This window comes from Aspergillus ruber, assembly GCF_000600275.1.
Source record: "Aspergillus ruber CBS 135680 unplaced genomic scaffold scaffold00014, whole genome shotgun sequence".
Taxonomy (NCBI): domain Eukaryota; kingdom Fungi; phylum Ascomycota; class Eurotiomycetes; order Eurotiales; family Aspergillaceae; genus Aspergillus; species Aspergillus ruber.
In genome coordinates, this window is record NW_024467310.1 from 567,113 (window position 1) to 590,720 (window position 23,608).

The window sequence follows — 23,608 nt, forward strand, 5'->3', positions numbered from 1 at the left end:
CTCATATTTTACTTCGCATCTACTGCATTCAATTCATCAGAATAAATGTCCCTGGTTAGGGCTATGGTCAGATCCGCTACAGCCTATGAGAGGACTAGAAACGCCCGAGGGTTCCCAAAACGGTAAAGCGGCGTCCTGGACCCAGAGCTTTGCGGACATCTCCAACGAGAGTGAGTCCAAACCGCCTTCCAGATCCAACTTCTCTCTTTTTTCTCTCCTCCCTTGTGTCGCAGAAAGTCACCACTTAACTCATTCTACACCTATTATTCTGCCTGGAGCAGACTTTCCTGCGTGGATTTTTTTACACGTCGACTGCTTCGTGAAAATCTTGCTTTGTTTGCCGTGAGCGTCTCTTTGCTGAGTTGCTCTTTCTCTCTTCCGACCTCAACGCAAAATTTCCCTCCGCCGCCTAACTCCCACCGCACCCCTCCGACAACTTTCGTCTACCGCCCCCCTAAGCGCATTCTCACTACGACCCTTTAATTTTTACTCCTCGTTCCGCATCCGTCTAAAATTCACTCCCGATCATAATGGCTGCTGTCGAACACGCTCCCGCGCCGGTCAACGACGAGAACACCGCCCCCGGTGTGGCCACCGACGAGAAGGCGAACGGCGATGTTACCGTGTTCCATGACCCCGAAAACTTCACCGTCAAGCACCCTTTGATGCACGAATGGACTCTCTGGTTTACCAAGCCTCCCAGTGGCAAGGTACGGATTGGTGGATCCCGTGGACGGTTTTGATAACCCGGACAGTTGACTGACTGGCATGTGATGGATAGGGCGATAACTGGAACGATCTGCTGAAGGAAGTGGTCACATTCAACTCCGTCGAGGAGTTCTGGGGAATCTATGTATGATCCTCCTGCCGTTGATTTGTCCTGTTGCTTCCCCGTTGAACGAACGCTGACCAAGTTCTCTAATTAGAACAACATCACACCTACCTCCGAATTGGGTCTCAAGGCAGACTACCACCTTTTCAAGAAGGGCATCCGCCCGGAGTGGGAAGACCCCCAGAACAAACACGGTGGCAAGTGGTCGTACTCGTTCAAGGACAAGCGCTCCGTCCCTATCGACGACCTGTGGCTGCACGCTCAGCTGGCTGCGATTGGTGAGACCCTTGAAAACGATGATGACAATGAGGTCATGGGTGTTGTTGTGAACGTCCGTAAAGGCTTCTACCGTGTCGGTTTGTGGACAAGAACTGTTGGCAAGAGTGTTCCAGGAGACAAGATCACCCGTAACCCCGCCCAAGGCAAGGAGATCTTGGAGTCCATCGGCAGCCGGTTCAAGGATGTCCTCCGTCTCAAGGAAGCCGACGTTGTGGAATTCTCTGGACACACAGATAGCGCCCACAGCGGTAGCACCAGGGCCAAGGCCAAGTACACCGTCTAGAATGACATCCGGCTACGTGTGCTTTGTTTTTTTTTTTCTCCAAAAACGCCTTATGATTTACTCGTTTCCCTGGGCTTTGCATCTTATGAGGTTGATTACATGCTTAAGAGGCGATTACAAACGAGACTTGGATTTGAGGCGAGAAAGAAGAAGAGGAGGAAGCAAAAGAAGCCCAGCTCCGTTTTCTCTGCTACCTCGCAGGGAAGAATTGGATCATGGGCACCCGCGACATGTATCGTATTATCTTCTCCACATCTTATGAGCCCTATACCATTACATGTCAATGCTCTAATTTCCGTTTTTTCATGTGATTATTGTCGAATTTCTTATTTATCATTTCTGTTCTCAAAGTTTGGCTGCAGTTATTTCGACTTTCTCTGTACATTTCTTCCTTAGTTCTTAGATTGCGAATTAGGATACCTTTAAAAAGTTGTTAACATTTACTCTCCACTAGATTACTTTCCTATTATCCTTACGTCGAGTTCCTTAGCAATTGTAGATGCGTTGCTTAGCATATTGGCGTCATGACCAGCCATTCCAGAAAGATGCAATTTGCGTTGAACAAGTGTAAAAAAGAGACGAACAGAGTATTTAAACGAGCTTCATCAATTCGTAGAGCAATTTTAGTCTCAATCCCTCGCCTTAATATAATATTTAAGATATACGCTTCAAGTAGCGACTCTTACTCTTCTTGTCTCTTATTAGGCACCCGGGTTCCTAGGGCAAAGACCTGGGCTTGCTTCTGCCTACAGGTCTTCCTTATGGTGCCGACCGTCTTCTCTTCTTTCCCTTCCTCAACTCTCCTCCTTCCAACTCTCTCATCCCCAGTAGCTTCCATCCTTTTCATCGTCCTCCATCGCTCTTTCCATCGACTTCATCGATTTGAGGTCGAGTTTATCGTTATTTCCATCTTTAGCTTCTTCTGATGCTTCTGATACTTCCGATACTTCTATATTGCTTAGCAACTTCCTTCTCGTACTCACTTCGTCGAGAGCGGCTTCTTCGTTCTCGTTCGTTCCATCGAACTTGCCATTTATCTTAATATCTTGTTATAGAGAACAGGAGTTCCACCTCCTTTAGTTTGCAGTTTTTGTTCGTTCTTTCCTTCGCCTCGAGTTTTTCTGACTCATTCTGGGAGAGAATCGTTTTCTGTGCTTTATGGCTTTGTTTGCTGCTGCTGTTACCCCCGGGTCCCCAAGTTTCTTCGTTCCGTCTTGACTCGTTTTGACGACATCAATTTTTGTGCCTTGTCGCTTTGTTTCTGTCGTTGCTGCCTCCAGGCTCTCAGGCACTTGCGGCTGAGTGCCGTCTCTTCGTTCTCTCTTTCCTTCTTTCATCCCATTTGCCTATTTCCTTAAAGTTCCAATCCCCCCCCCTTTTTTGTATACTTTAGGGACTTGGCATGATAGGGCTTGGCTCTGATAGGGAGGCAAGTACGCTGCTGCTTGGGCATCTCGCCGTGGTGGGTTTGGAGGGTTGTACGAGTGTGGAAGGGATGGGTTTGGAGGAAGATCACCGAGAGGTGCCTTCAAACCATTTGATCATTTGAGAATATGGGCTTTTATCGATGTGGTTGCTGACTATATATAGACCTACGGAACTTAGTGGGCCCTGGTAGGGAGGTTGGGATGGATTTGGGTTTGAGATACTCCATACCGACGACATAAAAATGATCAATGTCGAGTATGGACCTTAGGAAAACCGAGAATTTGCCCGGACAACCTAATTGCTCGGAAAATCTTGATTGTGCCTTAGGGGAATCCACGTTGAGGTATACATCGAATCGTTCATGCTTGTTGTTATGCTGACCGTATACAGATATCCAAGATACTCGGCAACAGGCCTCGGTAGGGTAGGTTGGGACGGGCCTGGGATTTCCATAAAATATCAACAAAAGATCAACGATGAGTATGGATATCAGAGCAACGCCGTGCTGTTCGGAAAATCTTGTTTATGCCTTGGGGGTAATCTGCAGAAGTGAGTATTTGTTCTTGTTTACGGAAATTTAACTAACTGCGAATAAACAGATATCCAAGGTATTTACAGGCCCCGGTAGGGTGGTTGGGATGGGCCTGGGGCGTAGACCATCGTGCTTTCCCGTTTTACCGTTTCAACGTTGCTATTTTGTCAAATTGTCCAACACATTATGATATATCCGAGCATCCAGCAACATGAGCTAGTGAGTGGCAGGGACTTCCTGAAATGATAGTGAATAGGAGAAGAAAAGCCGAAGAGACAACTGCACTGGGAGGTAGGTATCCAACGATCAATCTACTGACAGTGCTTCTGCTGACTTTCGAGTATCCCAGATACCCCATAGCGACCAGTTCGGATAGACCTGGAATGATTTTAGCTAGAGCACTTATGTAAATCAAGATCCAAAACTAGGATAATCACATAGGGAAAACCGCATTGGAGGTAAGTATCCAAGTTAATAGATTGAACCTTGTATAGGATCGCAAGATTAGTCATAGCGACCGGTTAGGACAGGTCTAGGATACAATGATAACCAGATGGATCAGGCATTCAAATAGAGCAAAAATAGGAAAATCATACAGGAAACACCGCGCATAGCCAAATTGAATCATCAACAGTGTTTGACTCTGTATAACATCCCAGATACTCCACAACGGCCGGTTCGGACAAGTCTGGGGTATAATCAGATAGAGCCTGCGGAGAATATTATGAAGATATTGAATTTATAGGCTGTAGGCTGGGCAATTTGGTGAGACCACAATAATTGATTTATTGACGATGGTGTTCCTGCTGAATTTGTACAGGATCGCAAGGGCCGACCCTTTGATGACTTGTACAGTATAATTTAGTGCATGGGCCCTGGTTGGATGGTAGGGATGGGCCAAGGATATCGGAATATCAAGAGGAGCATGGAAGGTGTGATGAAATTCAGCGGTTTTGAGGCGCCATGTCAATGGTGCTCTTGTTTTGCTTGTGGACTATGTGCAGATACCCGGCATGTTTAACAACAAGCCCTGGCGGATGGCAGGGACGGGCCTGGGATACCTTCGACAAGAAATCAATCAACTGAAAGAACAGGCGGCCAACCCAGGGAATTTATGAAGACAGTGTTTGAGCAAAGAAGCTGGTTCACATAAGTATTCAACTGTCAATGGTGTGCTTTTGCTAATCCGAGATACGAACAGAACGTGGAGATGAGCATGGACTTCAAAAAAAGAGGGGAAAGTGGCTCAGATTGTGTCCAGACACCCTAGCATGTTTAGAAAATTTTATCCACAATAACAAGCAACAACAAGGACTGGAGGGTGGTAGGAATAAGCGTGGGGGATGGCTGCCGAATTTTACCGCTCGACATCACGAATATCATCGACTCGTGAGCATTTGCCAACCGCGTGCTTTCTACTGGCCCTATACAGATATTGAAGACACCCAGCAACATGCCCTGGTGGGCGGTAAGCACGGGCCTGGGGAAATGATTACCTTGCCTTCCCAGTTTCAACGCCATTCCCGAATCGTGTAAGCATCAGCCGCCGCCTTGTCTTCTGTTGACTTTGTATAGACATACGACTCTCAGCAATAAGGCCCACTGATAGCCGACAAGCACGCCCGAGGAAAATTATATGCTGATATAAGCCTTTAAGATCCGCTAAAGTGTTGCTAACTTGGTATGGAGTATTCTGGATACAGCCACAGGCCCTGGTTGGGTGGTAGGGACGGGCCTGGGGGAGGACTGCGAGTCTCCCCGTTCTTAGTAATTCATCAAAACCGAAGATCTTCTTTGACCGACACCAATCGCGCATCTAATTTTGGTAAGTCTCGTCATCTGGTCGTTGGTGGTACGGAGTATGGAGCGAAGTACTAATCATCGTAGCCTGGCCTGTCTTGATGGAGTTATGGTGCAGTGTTGTACTTGGGCCACAATCGGACCTAGTTTCATGTCTCTCGCATTGTGCTCCACATAGACCAACAGTAAATATTCAGCTATCTCAGCTCCTAGACGTTACCCGGTGCAGTTGGACAGCATCCGATGTTGTAACCACACTACGGGAGACGTAGTAAGGAGTTGATAGGTTCAAGTTATCTTGCCGGAGAGTCCAACAGTATAAAAGCATCTGTGTCGCTGGAATGAATTGGTGAGAGCTGCAGCGATTTTCTCGATCTTCATTGAGCGGGCATGAACAAGAGCGGGGACGGGATGGCAAGCTCGACATGGAGCCGAGATTCTAATCAGGAGTACTCTGTACCTGTCTGTACCGTGTACCCCTGTTGTTCTAGTCAGTGTTGGAATCCGGCTTGTTTGCTTTTGTTAGATGTTGGATCTGACTCCCTCAACAGGAGATAATCCCGTGGTGTCCGATTGACCGTTACCGGAAATTCCAGGCGAATACGACAGCCTGATAGACAAGGCAGCAAATCTCGGCAACCGGACAAGCTTCTCCAGCCAAGCTTCGCATATCAAAGGGTTTCTGCGTGCTCAGGCCACGATAATAGCCGGAGACATGTACCACAGATAGCGCTAGTCGCAGCTAATTAGACAAGGTCCCGTCTGAAATCTGCTCGAACCCTGTTTGGCGGCTTGAGCCGGTCGACAGCGGCGTGAACCTCGGTCCTGATTCGGGTTACTGACACTAGTATTCCAGAGATTGACTTTCAGAAAAGGCATCTCCGCATTGATTTGTTTAGCCGAGAAATGTTGAGCTTATGCCTCTCACGCGGAGAAAGCCGACGTTGCACGTTGATCCAGGCTGGACACGCGCTGATTGGACCAAAAAAAAATCCTCGAGGAGACTCCGTCGAACTCGTACAAAGCGAGACTGCCACAGTATCAGTCCCAGATGACTGACCGATGCGGTTATACTCCGATGGCGCGCTCCGGAGGGACAGCCAAAGCAGGACTAGGTGCCATCCCGGGCTTTGGATCCAGCATGGAAAAGCATTATCAGCTCGGAAAACTCCGCCCATAGGGAGAAGCTCGAGAAAGCGGCCGGTCCAATAAGAGAGGCATTCACCAATCCGCTTGCCATATCGCAGGCTCTGGGGTTACATTGCCGATTGATGGTGGGTGTTATTCACTGATAACAAGACTAAATTTGTAGTGTCGCATGTTGCCAGGGTCCGGGTTACTCGCGTGCTAATTTCTTCCTCTTTAAAATGTCGGTTCTTCTTTCTCCCATCTTTTCTTTGTAGTTTTTTTTTTTTTGTTTTTTTCTTTCTTCTTCTTTTCTTCTTAACACTCTATTCTTTTTGTGTCCTGTGTTGTGGTGTCGTCGCTGTTTATCTTGGAGATAAGACGAGATACATAGTCCCTCGTGGTTTCTTAATTTCACCATGGCCGCAGACCACGAGGTTGAGCCTGCTCAGTACGTTTTTTTTTTTTTTTTTTTTTTACAACACTCCTCCTTTAACCCTAGTTCATCGCGCTGGTCTATACTAACTGTAATAGACACCAGAATACCATCGCCACCGTGAAAGACCCGGCGGAGACCACCGAAAAAGCCCTGGGCGACACCCCCGACGGCGAAGAACCCAACGACGAGGAAAAGAAAAAACTTCGCCATGTCGCTGAGAACCTTCCCATCTCGGCCTGGTTGGTTGCTGTCGTTGAACTGTGCGAGCGTTTCACTTTCTACGGCATGTCGGGTATCTTCCAGAACTACATCAATCTGCCTCTCGACGGTAGCCAGGGCCGTGGTGCGCTGGGTATGGGCCACCAGGGTGCTACTGGTCTGAATACATTCTTTCAGTTTTGGTGTTATGGTGAGTTTCCCCGTACTGGTGGGTTAATAGTGAATGGAAGCTAACGGTGTAGTCACTCCCATTCTTGGTGCCATTGTGGCTGACCAGTACCTGGGCAAATACAAAGCCATTGTGCTCTTTTCGCTCATCTACATGGTTGGTTTGCTGATTATGGTGTGCACTTCGATTCCTGCCTCTTTGGAGAATGGCGCTGGTTTGGGTGGTTTCATCGCGGCGATTCTGATCATCGGTATTGGAACGGGCGGTATCAAGAGTAACGTTGCTCCTTTGGTAAGTCTCTCCGAGCGTCTCAATAAGAAAAAAGCGCTAACTGCGCAGATTGCGGACCAATATAAACGCAAGAAAATGGCCGTCAGCACTAAAAAAGGCGAACGAGTTATTATTGACCCCGCCCTGACGATCCAGCGGATCTACATGATTTTCTACGGCTGCATCAACGTCGGCTCACTGTCGTTGCTGGCAACGCCATACATGGAGAAACTCGTGGGCTACTGGTCCGCCTACCTACTCTGTCTGTGCATGTTCATAGTCGGAACCACGACCGTCCTGCTCGGCCGGAAATTCTACGTCGTCCGCCCGCCGCAGGGCTCCATTATCACCGACGCATTCAAGGCCCTTTGGATCATGGTCATCAACCGCAACATGGACGCCCCCAAACCAACCTGGCAGGCAGAGAACGGAGGCCGCCGTACCAGCCTCCCTTGGGACGATCACTTCATCGACGAACTCAAGCGCGCGCTCGTCGCGTGCAAGGTGTTCTGCTTCTACCCTATTTACTGGGTGGTGTACACGCAGTTTTCGGGTAACTTTGTCACGCAGGCCGGACAGATGGAGGGCCATGGCATTCCCAACGACCTCATGCAGAACTTCGACCCCATCTCCATTCTCGTGTTTATCCCCATCCTCGAGACCCTGGTCTACCCGCTCATGCGCCGTCTGCGCATCCCCTTCAAGCCCATTACGCGTATCTCACTGGGTTTCATCGTCGCCTCCCTCGCCATGATGTACGCTGCCATCGTCCAGCACCTCATCTACTCCGCCGGCCCCTGCTACGAGAACCCGGGTTGCGACGCCTCCATCGTCGACGGCACAACCCAAGGCAACCACGTCCACATTGCCATCCAAACCCCCGCCTACGTCTTCATCGGACTATCTGAAATTCTTGCCTCCGTCTCTGGTCTTGAATACGCCTACACCAAGGCCCCGCCATCCATGAAATCCTTTGTGCAATCCATGTACCTCCTCACTAACGCCTTTGGTGCTGCCATCGCTGAAGCCCTCACCCCCGCTGCGTACGACCCTGCTATCATGTGGATGTTCACTGGTGTCGCGTGCGCGTCGTTCTGCACGGGTATCATCTTCTTCCTCACGTATCACCACTTGAACGCTCAGGAAGAGGATATGAACGCGCTGGATGCGGATGATCCGGATACCCCTGTTGCTAGGGAGGAGCGGAAGGAGTAATTTGGGCTCATTGGATTACGAGTTTGTTTTGTTTTCGTTTCGTTAATAATGTAAAGGTACATAACGTAGCTCGCGGGTCGGGTCGGGGATGTTACGAATTATGAATGTGTTCATTATCAGTATTGGATTGATGAACATAAAAGCTCTTCTATAGAACGTTCAAATAATTATTTTCAATACGGTCTCTGGTTCTTCGTAGATGTGGTGGTGTCTTAGTAGCAACCGACGTCAAAATCCAGGCGTATCCAACACTTGCCATGTACAACATCTGTAGTGGTTGCTATCCTGTGCTGCTAGTTGGCGATTCTCGCCTGTACTCTGAATCTTGGTCGTGGCGGATACAGAATATTGAATGAATTTGTCAACAGTGGGTTTCTGTCTCTCATCTTGTAGAACTGCGTCTTCCTTTTCGGTTGTGGTTGTGTTAGGGTGTGAGGGCCCGGTTACACCCGAGAACTGGCTTTATGTGCATCGCATTTGTAGAGATAGCGTAGCGCAACATCCTTACCCCTTGCTATCCATCTATTGGTATAGACACCCTGATGTAAAGGGTTGCCATTGGTATAGACTTGTGTGTTAGGCATGTATAGCCATGTTATGCCATGTCAGTTCAAGGTGAATAGAGGAACACTAGCACATTATAGTCGTGCTTCGGAGAGACCAAGTGGTATACCATGCATCGATGCACGCCTCTTTCCGGGCAGTTTCAAGTGTGGTTGTTTTAAGGCCCAGACAGACGCTTCGATCGGAATCCAAAGCAAGAGATTCAAATGAGAATCTTGTGGTCGTTCGCTGAGATCGTGGGATTGGATAGAACATGTGCATCTGGGGAGCTCTTCGAGTCTCCATGAGCGTTCTCCCATTTGCCCAGCTTCCAGGCGAGTGAAACGGCCCTGACTAGGTTAGCCCTGTAATCTCGAACAAGGTTTTCATACCTTGGGTTGTTGGTTTATGTAGAGAGGGGCCTTATAGAAGCGCTGGTAATTGATGAGTAATTTCACTTGGAGCTGCAGTTTGGTAACTCCATCCTCGCTTAGGATAGATTCCTCCACCATAGGTAGGATCCTCCAAAGAAACACGTACGTCTGGCACAGTGCTGAATGCGCTATAAACCACGTGACCTGCATGACCTGCATAAGTAATTCCCCATTAACGCTTATGATGCAGCACAAGATTCTACAGAGAGCTAGGAATTACCCGACGTCTTATTCAGTCTGCGACAGGCAGAATACAGTCGAATAGCCTCAGCCTCATATCCTCATAGTTGCCGCATTTGGCAAGCCGAGTCATGTACGACACGTGATGTCTGGATTGGGAGTGGCTGTTAAGCGCAGTGAGGCGCTAAAAAGGCGTTGAAGGTTTAATATACGAGTGTCTCAGTGTTTAATTATAGCTAAACTGTGGCTGATGCGACCCTAACACGAGTACGACGGAAAAGTGGTAGCCTGCGTCATGGTTATCCATAAACTCTGAGTATTCAATGGTGACTCTCTCTTCTTCAATTACTCTACTCTATTCTACTCTATATCAACATCTTACTCTGTCTTTGTATATACTATCTATTGCAATTTGGCGTGAAACATCAATAAAAAAAGGGGACTCGACGATCACCGCCAGGTCTGTGCATTATTGTGATTCCCCCCTAAAAAGAAAAGAGTCTGCGCTGTCGGTGGGAGCTCTTGTAATATTCTTCTTTTTCTCTTTCCCCCTTCTTTTTTCCTTCTCTCTTCTCTGGTTGTTTTTTTCTCTATTTAACACATACGCTCTTTTTAATCGGTGGCATTGCTGAGTTTTGAGGCTGTTTCTCGCCCGCCGCCACACTCCGTGTTCTCAGCCGCGTTGCTCCTGTCACTCTCATTCTCACTCTCATTTCTTCTTTTCTCTCCTTCAACTTCCAACTTCTACTTCTTTGTTTTTTGTCTCTTTCCCTTTTATTCCTGATTTTATCGCTGGATTTATCCTTGCGATTTAATTAGTTGGATCGGTCGACTACTTCACCTCACCTTGGATCGATCATCGGAAGAAACGGACTCGCGACGACCGAACTTCGTTCCTCCTTGTCTTCTTTTTTCGTTTCTCTTAAAAGCGATTCTATAGACCAAATCTAATAATCATAATGAGTGTAGGTCATTCCCCTCATTTCGTCTTGATCGTTGCTCACTTTGCAGTACCAGAGCCTCGAAGGTGGCCAAGGTGGCTACGGTCAATACAACCCCTACGGTGCCGCCGCGCAACCAAACCCCTACGCTCACGGTGATGCCATGGAGCAGGGCAACGGAAACTATGGTGCGTTGATATCTCGAGACAAGCGACTATGGAAGATAGTCTAACAGCAGCAGAAATGAACCAAGTGCAGCCCGGCGGCGGAACTACCGGCATCTTGAACAAGTGCAAGGAAATCAACGACGGAATCGGTGATCTGCGCGCCAAGCGCGAAGGCCAACTCTCTGCCGCCCAGAACGCCTTGTTGGACTCGAGCACCGAAAAGGAGGACCAAACTGCCCGCCAGACTCTCGACTACATCGAAGACGAAATCAACAACGGTTTCCGCTACCTGCGCGATCTTCTCAAGCGCATCAAACAGACCCCCGGTTCCGGTGATGCCCGTGTCCAGACCCAGATCGATGTCACCAGTCGTAACCTGCGTCGCGAAATCGAGCAGTACCAGCGCGCTCAGTCAGACTTCCAGAAGCGTTTGCGCGAGCAAGTTCGTCGCCGTTATGAGATTGCCAATCCCGAGGCCACTCCGGAGGAGCTTGACCAGGGTGTTGACAACGTGCTCATGGGACAGGAGCAGAGCTTCCAGGTGGGTACACTGCACATGCGTTATAATGGATGATGCTAATTGTTAATAGGTTGCCGGTACGCGATCCCGTCAAGCCAATGATGCCCGTCGCGCCGCCTTGGAACGATCTGCAGCCATTCGCAAGATTGAGCAGGATATGATCGAACTCGGTCGTCTGTACCAGGAAATCGCCGAACTGGTGCATATGCAGGAACCCCAAGTGGAGCAGATCCACCACGGCGCCGAGGATGTCGTGGGTAATGTGCAGAATGCCAACACTCAGATCGACTCGGCCATCTCCAGCGCGCGTAAAGCCCGGAAGTGGAAGTGGTACGCTTTGCTCATCGTCAGTAAGTAGCGCCCTTTATCTGGTCAAACGAGGCCTGATGCTAACGTCTGCAGTCCTCATTATTGCCATTGTTGTCGGTGTTGCTGTCGGTGTCAAAGTTGGTGGTGACAACAAATAGACGCATCGTTTCTCGTTCTTTGTTCTGGTTTCTAGACTTTGGTCAGGATTGGGATCATGCTATTTTATTCCCCGACTTTTGGTCATTGATTGCTTGCTTTTATTGTGTGCTTTTTATTCTGATACTCCCTCTTGTGTATCTTTGCTTGCTTCGGACAGGGTTATATGATCAATTTACCGGGTACAACTCCCTGTCTATTCTCTCGTTTGCTTTATGCTTTAAAAGCCTCTCTGTCGCCGTTTCCTAGTTTTGTTTGCGTTGTGCTGTATAATTAGCCATGGCGATGATGTTCTCGTACATGGCTGGACACGCATGATGCTCCTGCATGTACATATTAGACTTGCTCGCTATACTAATACATATCTAATAATGCTGTTATCTGTGAATCTATCCCTGCTTCTGCTCTTCCTCCGGTGTCCTCGTCTTGAGTTGTAGTGCATGAATTCCGCCTTCCTGGCTCATCTCGTCTTTCAGTAGAGCGTAAATCATCCGGTGCCGTGCGGCTTGCATTTTCGATTGGAAGGCTGAAGATGTAACAGTTACACTGCCATTAACCATCACCATTAGTCTCCAACTTCATTTGAATCAAGTGGGGGTGAGACGAACTGAAAATGCGTCTCTCTAGACGTCGACCCCTGCATCGGGGCGTGGTGCGCGTGGAGATGCGAGTCATTGCGGATGAGAAGGGTCGAGGGGCTTAGAGAGGTCGTTAACTATTCATTATACCCTTATCAGCATCTCTGATCCAGCAGGGCGAGGAGAGTGGGAGGGGGAAGGGGAGGGGGAGAAGAGAGAGGGACCTTTTCGCGGATGATATCCTCGAGGGGGGTAGCGGAGGAAGACATTGTCCGGGTTGGTATTGTCGATGATACTGCTGAGAACAGAGGGCGACGGAGAGAGGAGAGAGAGGATCGGAGATACATTGAGGTGTTTGTTATCGAGATGTAGTCAGTGGTTGTATTAGTCCTGCGAGATGGAGAAATTATCCAGCGGGAATGCCGGCTGACATCAACTCCGCATCCTCTAAATTTCTAGACATGCTTTCGACACACTAATAGCAGCGAATATGCCCTCACAGATCCTCCTCTCCCTATCACGGGGAATCCGCCGTCTCAATGCCAATCGCACCGCCTTATGTACATATCCATATCTAACCGCGACACCTACACTCCGAACGCGAACGTTGTCAACCCTCCCCAACATCCCCCTCTTCCGCGCCCTCCAAAACCACGATCCAATCTCACAAGCCGTGATCCATAGTGCGTCCTCGCGATCGTTTACATATGGGAATTTACTCGCGGATGTACTTGCGGCGAAGGAGAAACTACGGATAAAGAGTGGCAGTGGCTCGTTAGCAGGCGAGAGGGTTGCGTTTTTGGCGGAGAATAGCTATGACTACGTAGGTATTTCTCCCTTCCTCTTATCCGATTGTAATTGCGCAAATGGTGGACGGAGCTCATGCTGACGATGAATAGTAACGCTCCTCTCAATCCTGGCGCACGATGCCATCGCCCTACCCCTCTCACCTGGGTTTCCCGTCGGCGAACTAAAGTATATCATGGATAACTCCGGCGCGAGCGTATTACTGGCAACAGAACGCTATGCGGATAAAGCACGAGAAGTCCTAGGTGCCGGGCTTAAGAAAGAACCCATCCTGGATGTTAGGGAGAAGATTCTCCATGGAGGGAGTGTTTCAGAGACGGTATCGCTGGAGGAGTTTGGGCAGGGGATGAAGGGGGGGATGATGCTTTATACGTCTGGGACTACGAATCGGCCGGTATGGTTTCTCTCCTTGTTCGGGGATAGTTGTGTTGGCGATAGTGACTGACGATACCAGAAAGGGGTCTTGATACCCCAATCCGCGCTCACGGCGCAGGCTGAGTCCCTAATCCAAGCATGGAAGTATACCCCCAGCGACAGATTATTACACCTACTCCCTCTGCACCACATCCATGGCACCATCAATGCAATTGTCACGCCCGTACTCTCCGGCTCCTCAATCGAATTCATGTACCCCTTCAACCCAACAGCTGTCTGGAACCGCCTGGCCGCATCATTCCTCCCGAACACAAACACCAACAAAACCAACACCAACACCAGCGCCAACAAAGCCAAGATAACCTTCCTAACTGCCGTGCCCACAATCTACACAAAACTCCTCTCCACATTCCCCTCCCTGCCACCCGAAACCCAATCCGCGGCCCGCAACGCTATATTCCCCGAAGCCCTACGGCTGAATATCTCCGGCTCCGCGGCGCTCCCGACACCTATCAAGCAAGCTTGGAAGGAACTTAGCGGTGGAAATGTACTACTGGAGCGGTATGGGATGACGGAGGTTGGGATGGCGATTAGTTGCGGACTTGACTTTGCGGATCGGGTCGATGGAAGTGTGGGGTGGGCGTTACCCTCCGTCGAGGCTCGACTGGTCGATACAGATACCAATGAGGTTATCAAACCAGGTGAAGAAATCGACCCTATCACCGGACGTGAACGGGAAGGTGAAATCCAACTCCGAGGACCGTGTCTGTTCAAAGAATACTGGGGCAATGAACCCGCTACTACGGAAGCATTCGTCGCCGACCACGACAGCCAAGAAAAAGGGAAGTGGTTCAAGACTGGCGATGTCGCTGCAAGACGGGAGATCAGTGCCGCTGGAAAGGGTGGCAGTGGGGAGTGGGCGAGCGGTCCTATGTATTTCATTCTGGGACGGCGGAGTGTTGATATTATCAAGACTGGTGGAGAGAAAGTTAGCGCGTTGGAGGTTGAGAGGGAGTTACTTTCTCTGTATGTCTCCCTCCTATTTCCTACTCATTCTTATCTATATGCTAATGGGAATGGTGATGGTGTAGCCCCCAAATAACCGAAACCGCCGTCCTGGCCCTCCCCAGCGAGCAATGGGGCCAGAAAGTCGCTGCCGTTGTCGTATTACACCCCAACGCTGAAACATTGGGGAAGAAAGGCAAATGGGGCGTAATGGATATGAGGCGTGCGTTGAAGGATCGGTTGGCGGCGTATAAGATTCCGGTGGAGATGAGGGTTGTGGATGAGGTTCCGAGAAATGCGATGGGGAAGGGTAAGTCTTTTTCTACTCTGGATTTGGGGATGCGTTTGGATTATGGGGCTAATTATGAATGCAGTTAATAAGAAGATGCTTGTGAAGCAAGTTTTTAGTTGATCGATACTGAGATTGAGAGTGGAGGCCAGGGGGAAGAAAAGGGTTCTATGTATCGTTATTGTATAGGAGTATACTTGTACTATAATACAGTCTATCGTCAATCATACATTTTATACACATCAAATACCAAACAGAGTTTCATCCAATTTACATAGGGCAGTAATCAAGCCCACTCACCAACTCTCGTAAACCCAACCCCCGCCTCAACCCCCTCCATAACAACGACCCCCTTCCCCAAATCCACCTCATTAATCTTCGCCTCCACCGTACTCAAAATCCCCATCTCCCCCACCTTCTCCGCAACACCCGACTCTTCCTTAAACATAACTAAGCATTTAATCCCCAAACTCGTTATCGTACCAGCATAGCCCTGAACATATTCTGTCCCTGTTAATGCGGCTTGCGAGAGCGGTTTGTGTAGGATGCAGGTGAAAGTTTCGGGGAGGGTGCATTCGGCGAAGTAGAAGGCGCGGAAGAGCATGTGGGTCGCCCAATGTTGGGCGGAGGCTTTGGAGACGTCGCGGATGCGGGTACGCAGCCAGCGTGTGCGGTGGAGGTAGGTTTCGACGGAGTCGTGGGTGTATGGGAGAACAGGTGTGAGGTCTGTAGAGGTAGAAGGGGTGGCTGCGGCGGCACGCAGGGCGGCTTCGATTTGGTAGTGTGCAAGGAGGTCGGAGTATCTGCGGAGCGGACTTGTTGACTTGACGTATGCATCTAGACCTAGCGTTGTGTGGTGCAGTGGTGTTGACGAGGAGATACCCCGTGGCGCGGCGATGTTGAACCACGATTCACCCCCGTATTCGTGCATGTTGGTATTCGTTAGCGGCGCATATTCCGGATGATACCAAGTTCCATCGAAGACAGCTGGGATGTTGCGCTCTGCGCACCAACGGCCGGAAACCCAGCAGCCGAGGTTCATGAGCAGGGAGACGAGATTTCGTTTTGTGAGATCGGGGACTTCATGGGGATTGTTGTCCTGCGGACGGAGTTGGATAATCGGGTCGCCGAGGATGTATTTCCCTGCTGTAGTGCTGCGCATATTGTAGGGCTTGAAAGGGGCGGAGCCGGCGCTGATGGTGATGGGGGTGTCTGGAGAGAAGGGGAAATCCATGGCGCCGTTTTTGAGGCGGTAGGCTGAGCGGAAAGCGAGCATGAGGTCGCGCATCGTGTGGAAGGTTTGTTCGTCGGAGGGGGTGAGGGTGTTTTGAATGTTTTCACGTGTGGGTTGGTTGGTGAGGGCTCCGCCTACTGTTAGGGGCGGTTGGGGTGGTAACTCTGGTTCGAAGAGGGCGCGCAATTTGTCGTGGGTTATGTAGATTACGTTTCCGGCTGTGCCGTTGCGCACGTCTGTTTCTAGGACTTCTCCCTGGCGGTTCATTCTTGCGCTGAAAGTAAGTGTAGGACGGCCCGGGGCGAGGGAGAAGTTCTTGTATGTTAGAGCTGGTGGGAGCATGGGGTAGGTGCGTTCCGGGGTGTAGAGAGTCTGGTTGCGCATGGCCGCGTACTTCATGATCACGTTGTCGTGTGGGATGAAGGCCGATGGGTTAGCTACGTGCACGCGAATCCAGTACTCGTCGTTTGAGCCGGGAACCGGCTCCAGAGAGACACCGTCGTCAATTTCCTGTGCATCCACATCGTCAACGCAGTAGATAGGCAGCTCACCCCAGTCTGTCCGCAAGTCCTGCATGGTGTCTGTCATTCCTTCTGTCTGGAGTCTGCGGGATTCCATCCGCACTTCCTTTAGCAATTTGTCATTCCGACTAGAGACCCCGTGTCCCGGAAGACCTAGGGCAAGGTCGAGCAGGCGCATATTCTCCCATGGAGTCACCACGCCCAGTTCCTGCAGGAACAGCGGTGCTGTCGCGGCGTCCACTTCCAGCCCACCGTACATCCCGGTAGTGCGGATAATGTGCGAGCCTGACGACCTCAGCGAACCAATAGTCATGCGCCTTGGCGGAATGCACCATAACTGCAGAAACTCGATGATTTTGCGGTCAGATTGATTGAACTTCTCGGTAGCAACCTCCCGATACACCAACGGATTTTCATCCTGCTCTGGTTCGAAACGTTGAGATGTAGGCCCCACGTTTGCCATCTTCGTCGGCGATCGGACTTTTCGACTGAGTTTGATGAGACGACGTGCTTTTTGAGCGAAATCTTGCATCGGATGATCCTTCAGCTTTGGCGTATCTTCACCCATTGCAGACCGAACGAGCATTTCCTGGTGGTCATGGACCCATGTCATGACTGTTTGCAACGTCCTGGCGATCCTTTTCGGTTGCACGAGGTAGTAATCCGAGAACACGAAGCTGCGGTCGTTTTGGATAAGAAATGAATTTTGTGTAGCAGCACGGTGAACAGCGAACAGAACTACATCATCCAGCTCAGCTTGCTTCAGGCCCAACGCCTTGATAGCCAATTCTTCAATCGTGTACCCGACGCTGTCTTCCTCATCCGCCACGAGGTCATGGATGTTATCCAACCGACTCGAATTCTCACCATAGAAATCCAAAACCTGATTGCTAAAAGAGGTCATGCTTTGCAAGAGATGAGCACCCAATGCCCGTGGCACGCCTCCTTCAATGCTTGACTGCAACTCCTGGCTCAATTCGGCAACAGCGTCGGGGAAGTATGCAAGCAGTGGTTCCATGTCTTCCGGCTCAGCGAAACCCTTGAGCACGTAGTCAAGGTCTCTGTGAAATCCGATGCGCCATTTTCCTCGCTCTGTATAAAATTGTTGTTGTTTTTGAACTGATCGCACGTAGATACCGAAAGTCAAACTTCCGTCGGTGCTGCCGAAGTCAGTACCTCACTTTCAAATTGCTGATTAGGAAACGTACGAATGCAACGCAACGAGATCTCCCGGCTCCAAAAATTCATCAATACCCTCGCCCTCATCGCCAATGTTGGAAAAGTCCACCGGCTCTGCGTCCGAGGACTGCAACTCGTCGATACTCGCACCATCGGCCTCCCGATTATCGTTTAACATATTGCCCCTCCACCGGGACGACGTCGCATCCTCCGGTTCTCGAACCGGATCGAGGAGGTTAGGATTCTGTTTCTGCCATTTTACCAGATAGTCCCGGATATCTCTATTCGCCTCGAATTCGTTCTTCAACTGGATTTCTTCGATCGATGCTGTTTGCTTTGCGGTGTCTTGGATAGTGGCGAAATTCTGAAATGCGTTAGCCAGTAATATCCTTATATATATGTGCAAAGACATACCTGACATGTATTGCTGAACGCTCGTTGCGAGTTCGCCTGAAAGTTCGAGCGGCGGCAAATCGTCGGACGGCCAGAGACAACTCTGGCAGCGGAAATGGCTGCCCGGCTGGTTGCACGAGCACGGCCATAGCCCCCGTCTGGAAGTTTCTGAAAAATCCTAGCTCTCGACAACGCCAACGACATCCTAAACCTACGCCAGGAAAGAAAAGAAGAATTGCCGCCGCTGGTCTACTATCAGCGAAATTTTTGTATACTGCCGGCATATAATATGCCACCGCCTAGGCGGTGTCTCTATCATGGTCACAGAATCCCGAATGGGAAACCTCGAGTTTCCTCCAGAGTACTCTGTACAAGTATAGTAAACACACATGGACTGTTTGCTTTCTTGTGATTTTATGGGCTTCAATTTCTCTTCCTCTGTTAGGATACCAGACAAAGACGAGGTATCCAGATCTACAGTCCGCTATGCCCGGAACATTGCAATCCTCCGTTCTCGCTCTCGTTCTCGTTCTCGCATTGAGCAAGCCCAATTCATAGTATCTTCAAATTCAGGGCGAAACATATGCCAAGTGCACCCGTCTTTCTGTCCTTCATGTGGCGAGATAACAGGCTCCTGATAACACCGGTCCACATTCGTCTATTGAGTTTGTTCTCGGGTATCGTGATATCTATCTCGTTTGGGACATTTCTCCGGAATATCATGGTTCAGTCTTTTTCTGGCAATGTATCGCGGCGTGCTCCGAATTCTCCGCACGAGGATGATTTTCCTAGTGGGTATGATGTGGATAGGGCTCAACATCGGCCCGTCCTAGACTGGAAATTTCCCGCCTGCAAGGCACTAAATATGGAATGCAGATTGCTATGGTTTTGACCACTCGTCTTTGATAGAGGAGGTCTTTAATGACTATGACTATTCCGGATATGCGGGGTGCATCGCAGCTATCCTCGGCTCCTGTGCAATCTCATGTGATGGCTTGCCACCTACAGAAACATCGCAGAATTAACGTCCTGACCGTTAAAGAGCTGCTTATCATTGCTTTTCTAGTCCAAGCGAGGATTCCTTTCGAAGCCATGAACCAGGGGCTGCATAGCATCTACACCAGTCTTGTTTCAGATCGACTTGGCTATATCCACTTTTCTTCGGTTAGCAAGTTAACTCTCGCTTGGGCAATTATAGAACTCTAGGTAAATCGCCGGAGACACCCCTTTTGCATCTTTAAGCACAATTTGACTATGCGGATGTAGAAAACAGCGGCATTAATTTTCATTCTGCGTGGCAATTACTTCAACGTAGGTATATCCTACTGTAGAATTCGTTGCAAAATGGATTCTGCAGACCGTAGTTCAGTCCACCTGATCATCGTTCAAACCCGCATTGTGCTAGCATGGCACGAGATATTATCCGGATCCGAATGTACCTCGGATTGGGCTCCGGTCCGTTGACAAACATCAACCCCAGATCGTCGTGATGATGCAGAATCAATCTCGGTTCGAGCATTCGTCGGATTCTGGTTGTTTTTATGGGGCCCCTAATCATCATTACCCCCTCGTTTGGGGTATTAATATGCAAGTGTGGCTCACTGAAGATAATTGCACAAGCATCGTTTGATCTACTTCCCCAAACACCATGAGTCTCAAAGGGTGGTGTGCACTCGCCACGCTCTCCCTCGCCCTAGCCCCGCTGGCGGCAGCCGACATCTGCTCCAAGTTTGAAACCGAGAATATCGAAATCGAGCAGTCTCCGTCTTTGGACTATACTACTGAGTTGCACGACTACTGGTCGCTTGCCTGTGGTGACCTCAAGCCAACATGCATTGTCTATCCGTCCAGTGCCCAAGAAGTGGCTACGATCGTCAAGGAACTGCATCAGACAACTGACTTTTTCGCCGTGAAGTCCGGAGGTCACATGCCGAATACTGGATTTGCTGGTGTTCAGGATGGTGTCCTTATCTCGACCAAGCATCTCAATCAAGTAGTGTACCACGATGATGACAAGACAGCTGACATCGGACCTGGTCTCTCGTGGGAAGATGCGCAGAAAAGATTGGATGGAACCGGTCGAACAATTGTGGGTGGACGTATGGGAGGTGTCGGCATTGGAGGGTACATGCTCGGAGGTGGATTGAGCTTCCTCAGCTCGCAGTATGGCTGGGCTGCCAACAACGTAGTTGACTACGAGGTGGTCCTTGCCAATGGCACTGTTGTTCATGCTACCGAGAAGGAGAATCCCGGTAAGTCGGCATCCATCTTTGGTGAAGAATATATCTAACGAACACAGACCTCTTCCTTGCCTTGAAGGGCGGCGGCAGCAGCTTCGGAATCGTCACCAACTACCAGATGAAGACGCATCCCCAGGACCACAAGGTCTGGGGAGGAAACTACTTCTTCACAGCCGACAAAACCCCCGAGCTCCTCGAAGCCGTCCATGACTTTACCGCAAACTACCCTGACGACAAAGCCGCCATCATCCTGACAGCCGACCACACTCCCATCCTCAACACATGGATCATGTTCCTCTTCTATGACGGCGAATCTCCACCAGACGGCGTCTTTGAAAAGTTCAAGGCCATTGGTCCGACGGACGCCACCAAAACCTGGGACTCCTACTACGACCTGCTCAAGAACAACGACATCTTCATCCTGAAGGGCCAACGCTACGTGATCGGCACTGAGACCACGCCCCTCCCCAGCAAGGACGCCGCATCCGACGTGTTCCAGACCTTCTATGACCACTGGATGAACGTCACCAACAACGTCCTAGACGTCCCGAATGTCATCGCCTCCATGGCCTTCCAACCAATGCCTAGGGCCATCACCAAGAAGGCCAAGGAATTGGGCGGCGTAAGACCTCTCCCATGGATTCAGCATAACGTGAACAAGAATACTAACAGTAAAATGTAGGACTTGATCGACTTCCCCACCGACCAAGACTACATCATCCTCGAACTCGACTTCTCCTACTCCTTCGCCTCCAGCGACACCAAGATCGACGGCGCGCACCAGCAACTCTACAATGGTCTTGACCAGATTATCTCGAACTATGTCGATGAGGGCGTATTACCTGATGTGTATAGACCGCTGTTCATGAACGATGCGTATCATCGCCAGGATTACTGGGGACGGCTGCGTACGGCAGATAAGGCAAAGGAGACGAGAGAGAGATATGATCCGGAGGGATTCCTGCAGAAGAGGACGAGTGGTGGGTTCAGGTTGAAGTAATTGGGCATACGTGCTCTGTGTGGAGTAATAATGTGTATTGAATAATAGCTAAGCTAAGTAACTTATAATGTGATATGTGGAGGTGATTTACATGGGACAGTTAGCGCCGGGTTGTATATATGCATCTCTCGCGGTCCTGGATCTTCACGACACCAATACAAGAATAACATTGCAGCTTCACTATACCCATAAATATCAGAGACACGACAAGCGACAAGCGAAGTAGATCGGTCTCAGATCGCATAAAGTTAACACGATCATTGGCGCTGAACATCCCGGGGAATAATAAAGGTCTTTCCAAGCGCCGGGGTTGTGGAGCTGCCCTTGTTCTATTTTTGCTTTTCTTCGTGGACTTTGTTTTTGATGTGCATGATATGAAGAGAAGAAAGGAAGAAAGGGAATAGTAGGTCTAGATGAGTCTGGCGCTGGATGGTGGCCTAGACTGCTGAGCTGCTATGCCTGGGTGTATGTGTATGTCGGGATGCGATGAAGTATAAAGACTTGTTTCGCGCCCACGAGGAAGATGGATAAAGGAAAGCAGACACTACTATCAGATTAGTTCCCTGAACACTTGACAGACATAATGCACGCCCTCCGAGCAACATTCCAAATCGCGCGCATCTTCCAGTCTTGCGCGCTGATTGCCGTCATCGGCCTGACGGCCAACTTTATCGCGGAGATTGTCAAGATCAATGCGAAACCCCCGAGTATTTTGATTGGAACTATTACTGTGGTATGTATCGTCCATAGAGACTGTATTCAGGGGTTTAACTATGAGTATGAGTGAAGACCTGCATCGCCGTGCTATACTGCATCCTCACCTCCATCATCCTCCTGGATAATATCCTCCCATTGCTCTACTGCGCGATTATCGACACACTTCTTATGACCGCGTTGATCGTCGTTGCGGTGATCATTGGACGACCGTTCTCGTATCTGCAATGCGCGGGTGTTCCCTCTCTCATGCGACGAGACCATGAAACATCAGCGTATGCATTCGCGACGCGACTGAGTGAATATATAAGCAGCTTGAACGGCGGAAAAGTCGACTATGGAAGTTGGATCGGGATATCGAGGGAGGTGTGTTTGGAGGCAAAGTCAACCTGGGGGTTGAGTATTGGGCTATGGTGAGTCCCCGTCCCCTCTCTTCGACGGAATAAGCTAACTGATACTCCGTACAGTGTGTTATTCTTCTCCTCAGCAGTGTGCAGCGGATATCTCTGGCGCATGAAGAAAAAGGCTGCGACTGGAATGGGGAAACTGGATGGATAGTCGCATTGTACTGCATTGTTGTCTTCTAATTCATGTATCGTAATCACCCCGAACTAACCGGGGGAATAATCGCAACCTCATCACCAGCCTGAATCACCCTTCCTTCTCCTTCTTTGTTTCCATCTGCCTCATCAACATCCACATACTCATCTCCAACACTCACACCACAGCTCTGTAGGACCTTTTCGCGGATGCCCGGGTATCGCGACTCGAGAGTGTCGAAGAGACGGTTCAGTGGGAGGGGCGCTGGAAGGGCCTCAGTGTTTTTGTTGATGTAAGAGGACGCGATAGAGAAATAGTGGATTTGGAAGGTTGCCATTGCATGGACTATGTAGTTGGATGGCGAGCGTAGTGGAAGTGAGAGTTGGTGGCTGTGGAAGCGGCAATGGCAGTGGAGGAGTGATAGAGCGGGGTCAGGTGATATCTAGTCCACGGACATGAAATGAGCCATTTTTTATATTTCTCTATTCAGGTACCCTGTATGACCCTGCATATAATTGTTTGCGCATAATTTGTTTGTTTCTTGCTTACAGGATCCGACCCTGCATATTCAGTTGTAACTATGCAATTGGTCACTAGTGGCCACCCTGATGCTGTTCTACGCTTCCACATACACCCGACCCTCACCTCTCGCTCTCCCATACCAAACCTCGACCGTTTCCATTCCACGCTCCTGAAACCAGCTTCAAATAGAAGAATGGCACACGCAATCGACCATGCTCAGAACGCAGTGCATCTCCGAGCTCGGAGATAAGATAATCTCTGCAGCCCATCAGTTACCCGGTTGGGTATACTTCAGGATAAGTATTCTTCCCTAACAACAGCACATCGGACTGGATTGCCCTACACAGCAGATTATCGAAGCATGGAAACA

General features: G+C 49.7%; 9 protein-coding genes across 9 annotated transcripts; 6 read left to right on the forward strand and 3 right to left on the reverse strand.

The window, feature by feature from the left end:
- Window positions 1-169: 169 nt before the first annotated feature.
- Window positions 170-1,845, forward strand: EURHEDRAFT_412855 (eukaryotic translation initiation factor 4E). Its single transcript, XM_040782027.1, has 3 exons — window positions 170-710; window positions 782-853; window positions 927-1,845. Exons 1-3 carry the CDS (start codon window positions 531-533, stop codon window positions 1,392-1,394), a joined length of 720 nt encoding a protein of 239 aa, XP_040638685.1. The 5' UTR covers window positions 170-530; the 3' UTR covers window positions 1,395-1,845.
- A 4,424-nt stretch (window positions 1,846-6,269) lies between these two features.
- On the forward strand, window positions 6,270-8,783 carry EURHEDRAFT_531186 (peptide MFS transporter). Its single transcript, XM_040787181.1, has 4 exons — window positions 6,270-6,730; window positions 6,814-7,127; window positions 7,180-7,397; window positions 7,446-8,783. The coding sequence occupies exons 1-4, from the start codon at window positions 6,699-6,701 to the stop codon at window positions 8,589-8,591; spliced, it is 1,710 nt and encodes a 569-aa protein (XP_040638686.1). The 5' UTR covers window positions 6,270-6,698; the 3' UTR covers window positions 8,592-8,783.
- A 2,149-nt stretch (window positions 8,784-10,932) lies between these two features.
- On the forward strand, window positions 10,933-11,843 carry EURHEDRAFT_515721 (syntaxin; the record flags this gene model as incomplete). The annotated part of the gene is made up of 3 exons (XM_040786406.1): window positions 10,933-11,397; window positions 11,447-11,726; window positions 11,779-11,843. 3 exons carry the CDS (start codon window positions 10,933-10,935, stop codon window positions 11,841-11,843), a joined length of 810 nt encoding a protein of 269 aa, XP_040638687.1.
- A 387-nt stretch (window positions 11,844-12,230) lies between these two features.
- On the reverse strand, window positions 12,231-12,688 carry EURHEDRAFT_377995 (BolA family protein; the record flags this gene model as incomplete). The annotated part of the gene is made up of 3 exons (XM_040779021.1): window positions 12,231-12,387; window positions 12,450-12,556; window positions 12,644-12,688. 3 exons carry the CDS (start codon window positions 12,686-12,688, stop codon window positions 12,231-12,233), a joined length of 309 nt encoding a protein of 102 aa, XP_040638688.1.
- A 199-nt stretch (window positions 12,689-12,887) lies between these two features.
- On the forward strand, window positions 12,888-15,018 carry EURHEDRAFT_386755 (acyl-CoA synthetase; the record flags this gene model as incomplete). Its single annotated transcript, XM_040779693.1, has 5 exons — window positions 12,888-13,246; window positions 13,319-13,620; window positions 13,681-14,627; window positions 14,693-14,916; window positions 14,981-15,018. Exons 1-5 carry the CDS (start codon window positions 12,910-12,912, stop codon window positions 15,016-15,018), a joined length of 1,848 nt encoding a protein of 615 aa, XP_040638689.1. The 5' UTR covers window positions 12,888-12,909.
- Window positions 15,019-15,181: 163 nt separating this feature from the next.
- On the reverse strand, window positions 15,182-18,426 carry EURHEDRAFT_386756 (exoribonuclease II; the record flags this gene model as incomplete). The annotated part of the gene is made up of 3 exons (XM_040779694.1): window positions 15,182-17,810; window positions 17,859-18,193; window positions 18,244-18,426. The coding sequence occupies 3 exons, from the start codon at window positions 18,424-18,426 to the stop codon at window positions 15,182-15,184; spliced, it is 3,147 nt and encodes a 1,048-aa protein (XP_040638690.1).
- A 1,281-nt stretch (window positions 18,427-19,707) lies between these two features.
- On the forward strand, window positions 19,708-21,616 carry EURHEDRAFT_479708 (FAD-binding oxidoreductase). The gene is made up of 3 exons (XM_040785473.1): window positions 19,708-20,474; window positions 20,522-21,084; window positions 21,145-21,616. The coding sequence occupies exons 1-3, from the start codon at window positions 19,871-19,873 to the stop codon at window positions 21,460-21,462; spliced, it is 1,485 nt and encodes a 494-aa protein (XP_040638691.1). The 5' UTR covers window positions 19,708-19,870; the 3' UTR covers window positions 21,463-21,616.
- Window positions 21,617-22,045: 429 nt separating this feature from the next.
- EURHEDRAFT_386758 (uncharacterized protein) lies at window positions 22,046-23,160 on the forward strand (the record flags this gene model as incomplete). Its single annotated transcript, XM_040779695.1, has 3 exons — window positions 22,046-22,195; window positions 22,252-22,589; window positions 22,644-23,160. 3 exons carry the CDS (start codon window positions 22,046-22,048, stop codon window positions 22,732-22,734), a joined length of 579 nt encoding a protein of 192 aa, XP_040638692.1. The 3' UTR covers window positions 22,735-23,160.
- Window positions 22,643-23,160, reverse strand: EURHEDRAFT_412867 (MoaD/ThiS family protein). The gene has a single exon (XM_040782028.1). It carries the CDS (start codon window positions 23,051-23,053, stop codon window positions 22,778-22,780), a length of 276 nt encoding a protein of 91 aa, XP_040638693.1. The 5' UTR covers window positions 23,054-23,160; the 3' UTR covers window positions 22,643-22,777.
- Window positions 23,161-23,608: the final 448 nt, after the last annotated feature.